This window comes from Phoenix dactylifera, chromosome 2 (assembly GCF_009389715.1).
Source record: "Phoenix dactylifera cultivar Barhee BC4 chromosome 2, palm_55x_up_171113_PBpolish2nd_filt_p, whole genome shotgun sequence".
In the NCBI taxonomy this organism is placed as follows: domain Eukaryota; kingdom Viridiplantae; phylum Streptophyta; class Magnoliopsida; order Arecales; family Arecaceae; genus Phoenix; species Phoenix dactylifera.
The window spans coordinates 6161196-6167359 of NC_052393.1; the positions used below are offsets into that span (position 1 = coordinate 6161196).

General features: G+C 42.1%; 1 protein-coding gene across 1 annotated transcript; it reads right to left on the reverse strand.

The window, feature by feature from the left end:
• Nucleotides 1-722: 722 nt before the first annotated feature.
• LOC103711771 (inosine-5'-monophosphate dehydrogenase-like) lies at nucleotides 723-5331 on the reverse strand. Its single transcript, XM_008798041.3, has 4 exons — nucleotides 4187-5331; nucleotides 3567-3746; nucleotides 2123-2380; nucleotides 723-1035 (listed from the first exon to the last, which is right to left on the reverse strand). The coding sequence occupies exons 1-4, from the start codon at nucleotides 5183-5185 to the stop codon at nucleotides 964-966; spliced, it is 1509 nt and encodes a 502-aa protein (XP_008796263.2). The 5' UTR covers nucleotides 5186-5331; the 3' UTR covers nucleotides 723-963.
• Between the last annotated feature and the right edge of the window lie 833 nt (nucleotides 5332-6164).

Sequence of the window (6164 nt, forward strand, 5' to 3'; positions counted from 1 at the left end):
CATATCATCCACATCCAGGCCACCCCCATGAGTCAAACCTTAAACCTCCACCAAAAAGGTGATCAACTTTTCATCTAAGTGCTTGTCAGTCCCAATTGCACCTTTGGTGACTCAAACTTATGGCTATATGAAGTGGTAAACATGAAAGCTAGAACTCTTGGGTGCCCAATGAATCAAACAGAAGCAAGATATGGCACTATATGCTCCTCAGATGCCAATTTGACTTTTTTTAGGAATCATTTCAACAAACGAGATATTTCACAATTGACATGAGACCCAAGACTTAACCTAATAAGTATTTTATTGGATTGGAAACTTCAAGTAAGAAATTTCAAAACTATCAAATTCAATTACTAGATTTAATCTACTCCCATTAAAAAAAAAATGGAAATCAAATTTATATAATAAAAAGAAATCGATCCTCTTTCTTCGCTTCGGGGACGGAGGTCCTACTTGAAAATTCTATTTTATAAGCACCCCAACAGAATTCAGTGCCCATGAAAAGCAGCTTATCACTTTGTATCACAAGATTTGCATTTCAATGGTGGCTGGACTAAAACTATTTCTGCTGATTGAAGAATAAATGTAGCAGGATGTAACTTCCAGTAGTGATTTCTAATGAATTTACCAAGTATGGATCTCCAGCTAATTTAGCTATACATGCTACACTCCTACATTGTAGATTTCCAAATTCATGCAAAATTCCAAGTAGTAAAGGGGCATGATCAAGAAAATATACTTCAATTAAATCTCACAATAAGATCCCAACAGTTATTTATAAAGTTCAACATTTTCATTGAAGGTTACAGAAAATTCCAGAATTGAAGCAAAACTGCAAGACATCAAAGCGAATGGAAGGACTGCTTCCTAATTTTTGGGCTGAAGAATGTCAGCCTAACCAAATTCATACCTTTCAGAACTATAATATTAAGGTTCTATCAGAAACAAACATTTTGTCAGTCCTCAAAAGGGTTTCTTCTCATACGAAACTAAGCCATGTATCCCTCCCTCAACTTGTGCAGCCCCTGTCCGGACCTGAAAGACAAGATATCGTAGGCAAAGATTAAATTATTATTCAACGGAAGGATAACAGTAAACTTCCAACATGCTCTGGACAATAACATAGAATAACCAAAATATCTTCTCTTGGTTCTGTTGCTTCTCAAAATGACCTTTTTTGGGTTAGATCAAAATGTCCTTCAAGAAAGTTTGATACCAAAAAAAGAGATGCTTTTAGTATTGACAAACTGCATAGTTCACCATCCAACAAAAAAATCACAAATCTTTCATGCCATGTAAACGAATATAACAAGGTTGCCCACCACAATACTTTTAAACTCCTCAAATACCTCCAAAAAAATCACATACTAACTTAAAAAAAGGGATGGCGCTGTTACCAAACAAAGGGAGGAAACCAACACATGAAGGCAATTCCTAACCTCTATGCAAGATTTAACAACTAAAGTCATATCAAAATCAATGGGTGAATGGATCTATCATGAACTCTTTGATGACAGAGTCAACAAATTTTTCACCATGCACCCCTTTTCTTCCTGAAAAGGGGGAGGGGAACAAGAATCTACAAATAGGATGTGTCAAATACCTATCAAAACAATAATAGGCTATTTAGATTCAGAATCCAACAACTGCATCTATTACTCATTAATCAATGATATGCATACTTCAAAACTCCCCCAAATCAAATGTTACTTAGATCTAATTAACATGCATCTACTGGATACAATGTACTATAAAGTAAGTGATACCAAATAAGATTAAGGACAGGTAAGTTTTGATGTATAATTTGCAGCACTCATGATATATGAACAAGTTTCTGAGTCATCATTCAGAAAACAAATGAGATTACAAAAACTTTTTATTGTTTCTTTCAAGCTAACTTCTCCAGGTATCCCTTTTGTAAACAATATAATGCCTGCTTTTTTGGAACACAAATTCCAGAAAATAATGAATTTATCATCCAAAGGCTTTCCAAGCACTATTTCTTGAAAATGAGAAGATTCAGTAGCAAACTGGATCCAAAGAACACTACCGTAGCTCCAGGGATATTCAACACATGCCATACTCAAGCATGCAAGATTTGAAAACACAACTTCCAACATACCTCCAATCTTAGCACCTCTGATTGTAGAAGATTGTGGGCCGACTGCAAAGAGGATGCACCAAGATCTTGGAATCCTTGCTTGACAGCCTGCATTGTGTAGGGAATAAACTTCAATATTGAACCTTTGTCTGCTACTGCTCCAACAACTCCCTGAGCAACTTTCAGCTTTAGTGTGTCACCCAAGTATCGGGCATCACTCCCCTTGGTCATAGCTTCAAGAGAGCCCATGCCTCTGTATTTTTTCACTCGGCGACCATTCTGGTAAAGCCAATTGTCAGATGAAACAAAATTAACAGGAGAAAAGAGATTAAAAAAAATGGTTGCCCCAATAACACTTCTTTGTGGGAAGGTCCTGTCAAAGAGCTTCCATTTCATTAATAATGCTACATAGAAGGCAAATACCATAAGACACAAAGCCACCAGTTAAAACCATATTTAGGTGGAAAGTCTGAAATTTTAATTTGTATTTTATTTTGATTGTCAAGAGCATAACAGAAAACTTTGTACACACAGAAGCATAGTCGAAGCTCAGCTTTTGAGTATAAGTCAGCTATGGGAAAAATTTTGAAGTACAGAACATAGGTATTACACCAAAAGATCGAGAAAGAAAGTGCAAAGAAATAGTAACATAGTGAATAACATATAAATATCCTAAAGTTATTCTATAAACAAGTCAGCGAAAACTAGAGCCTCTCGTATTTATTGTATATTTTTGAATTTTTTTAATCATTTGGGGAAATTTTGAAAACTTAATTGAAGTTAGGCTAGTTAGAAGTTACAGTTTGCCTGATCGAGCATTGCAAAACCTATTAAGATGAAAATAGTAGGAAGTCTAAGAATATAGCCACCGAAGAGTGATGTGCCAGTGGACTTAAAAAGGTATAATTATTGATGGACATCCCTATCAAAATGCCTCATGCCAAAAATGGATATGAAAGAAAATAAAGAAACTAAAGAATGAACCCTCTCAAGAATGTGATGGCATTTATGCTTATGCTCCAGAACACAGAGCATTAATAAGGAGTAAAAAGCTAAAGCAAAACATGATGGGAACAAGAGAAATAGAGGAAGCCATAAAGCATGTTCTACGTCTGAAGCTTAATATCAACCAAGATGAGAAATTCAATAAATGTCACGTAAGAAAAAGCCAAGAAAGAAAATCCATCAACTGATATAAACTAATTGAAAAACCATCCTTGGAAATTGGAATGAAAGGATCGTGTTCAATTAAGTTTGTAACTCAAAAAAAACACCTAAAAGAAACATGAATACCAAATAATGGATAATTATCCATCAATACGAAGTGGGTATAAAGTATATCTCAGAAAACAAATTCTATTACACCACAAATTATATCAAAAAGATATTATAGTTGAAGACGCTAAGCAAGAAATATCTTTTTTTCTTTCCTTTTTCAGAAGATTTTCATATTTAGATGGCACACCTGATACTCATAAACTCCAGGAGCCTCATGGCTGCCAGCTAAAAAGCTGCCCATCATAACAGTAGATGCCCCTAATACCAAAGCTTTAACAATATGTCCGGAATTTGCAATCCCACCATCAGCAATTACAGGCACATCATGATCCTTGGCAAAAGATGCAACCTTGTATACAGCTGTTGCCTATAATAATCAAAACAGAGGTAGTATTAGAGAGGAGCCACAATATATAAAATCTACAAGCAACAAAAGCAACGGCAAGGAGAGTTGGCTCAAAGGAAGGGCAATCAAAATCTTGTCAAAAGCTGCATCATTTATACAAAGGAAGTGCTTTGACATTTTAAACCAACACTTGAACACCACCACTGCATGCAAAAGCCGCTTCTGTTAGCAGACGTTACGTTAATTAATCAGAATTTGTTATTCAATTGCTATCCTCAGTTTAATTATCAATATTCAATGATAATAAATAAATACAATTGAACTTTCCAACTATTTTCAAATAGAAACGTCAATGCATGAACTTTTCTAAATAATTCTGAAAACAGAGTATTTCAGGTAGCCATTACGTGTCACGCCTTGGAGGATGGAATGCAGTAAAACAGACGAAAGAGTGATTGTACCTGCCCTCTACCCACAGCACAGACCTCCTGGGTGGTGCAGATGGACCCCGATCCCATCCCCACCCTCAACCCATCAACACCGGCCTTGATCAGATTCTGTGCCTGGGCTATTGTGACCACATTACCCCCAATCACATCCAGCTGTGGGTACAGGTTCTTCGCATGCTTGATCATGTCAATCTGATATATGGAGTTCCCCTGAGAACTGTCCACCACGACGACGTTCGCCCCAGCCTTCACAAGAAGTTCCAGCCTCTCCTTGTCCTCCTCCCTGGTCCCTATGGCCGCCCCCACCAAGAACCTGCCATCCGGACCCAACGATGGCACCCCTAGCTTGGGGAAGCTCCGGATCCTCTCCACTTGCTCCGCCATGACCAGATCCACCACCTCCCCGTCCACCGCCACCAGCGGCGCGTACTCCAGCCCCTCCCCGGCCAAGAACGCCGCCACCTGCTCAAAATCGCAGCTTGCCGGAGCCGAAGCCGGGGCCGGCCGCATGTACTCGGAGACCGGCACGTTCTTGTCCGCAAGGCTCTCCCAGTCGGACAGCGCAACGACGCCAACCACCCTCGACTTAGCGGTGCCGGACTCGGTGACCAGGGCGTAGAGGGCGGAGTTGAAATCGGTGACATAGGCGATGCGGTCAGAGGGGGAGAAGAAGGCGGGGTCGGTGACGAAGGGGATGCGGCGGGACTTGGCGGAGCGGACGATGGCAGCCTGGTGGGCCGGGGAGGCGTTGCCGTGGACGATGGCGGCTCCGCCGAGGGCGGCCATCGCGACAGCCATGGCGGCCTCTGAGACGGTGTCCATGGGGGAGGCGACGCAGGGGATGGAGAGGGGTACGCGGCGGGAGAGGCGGGTGGAGAGGTCGACGGCGTCGGCGGGGAAGTCGATGTAGTGGGGGAGGAGGATCACGTCATCGTAGGTGTAGGAGACGCCCTGGGAGAAGAGGCGCCCCGCCGCGAACCCGTCTTCGAGCTCGGACCAAGGTCCGTTCATGGCGCCGGAGCTAGGTTAGGGCTTCTAGGGTCTTGGGCTTTGCCGGGAGGAAGGGGAAGAGGCGGCGAGAGAGACCAGCCTCCGGAGAGAGATGCGTGCCGGCCTGATGCTTCGGCGACGGATCAATGGGCAGAGCCGAATAGGGTTTTTTAGTAACCATTGTGCCCTTTTTAGGTGGCGCCGGATATGCAGCGGGCCCCACTTTGAAGTGGGATTTCTCCGGGCCTATTAGAGAGACCTGATGGCGGGGCCAATAGATGGACGGTTTAGATGGATGGACTCCGAGGGGCTGAGTGGGAAATGAATAGGGTGGGCGGTTTTTTTTTTGGGAAAGCGTTCGAGGATAACCGGGAAAGTAACAGGATGGAAGCGTGATGACGATTCTCCGATTATTCCGGGTATTAGAATTTTTAAATTATTTTTATATTTTTTGGGTGAATAATTATCTTAATTATTTTGGATAAACTGGAAGATATATACTAATCCTTAAAGATCTATTCACATAAATAGAATAATTTAATAAAAATCTAATCCATAAACTAATCCTGGGAGATATATTTCGTTTGACGAATCCAATGACACTCCAATTATCCCCCATAATTGAATCCACCAAAATCACTGCTATTTGTTCCGTTTCAACTGATGGCTATTATAACGGTTAGTATGAGTGATTGTAAAGGGAAATGACGGGCAATAACAACAGAATACCTGGGCTACACGAATCTTCGGGAAATGACGAATCTTCGGGTTCCCAGGGGGTCGAATACCTGGGCTACACGAATGGCGCCGACCGATCCCAAGACAGAGGCGGTGGGCCAGGGAGCGAAGCCGGCGGTGGGACAGGGTGAGAAGCCGGCGAGGCCCCTAACGTCAGCTCGGTCGTGGGCGGATGTGGCGAAGGGCACGAAGGGGACGACGAGGCTGCCTCTTTGGACGAATCATCAAATCCCGGAAGAGGATCTGGAGGCCCTAAAACTGC

Coding starts and splice junctions, on each gene's coding strand:
- LOC103711771 (XM_008798041.3), bottom strand. CDS start 5,185: ATGAACGGACCTTGGTCCGAGCTCGAAGACGGGTTCGCGGCGGGGCGC. Junction 3,747..4,186: donor GTGCTGTGGGTAGAGGGCAG/GTACAATCACTC, acceptor TGATTATTATAG/GCAACAGCTGTATACAAGGT. Junction 2,381..3,566: donor CTGGAGTTTATGAGTATCAG/GTGTGCCATCTA, acceptor TGGCTTTACCAG/AATGGTCGCCGAGTGAAAAA.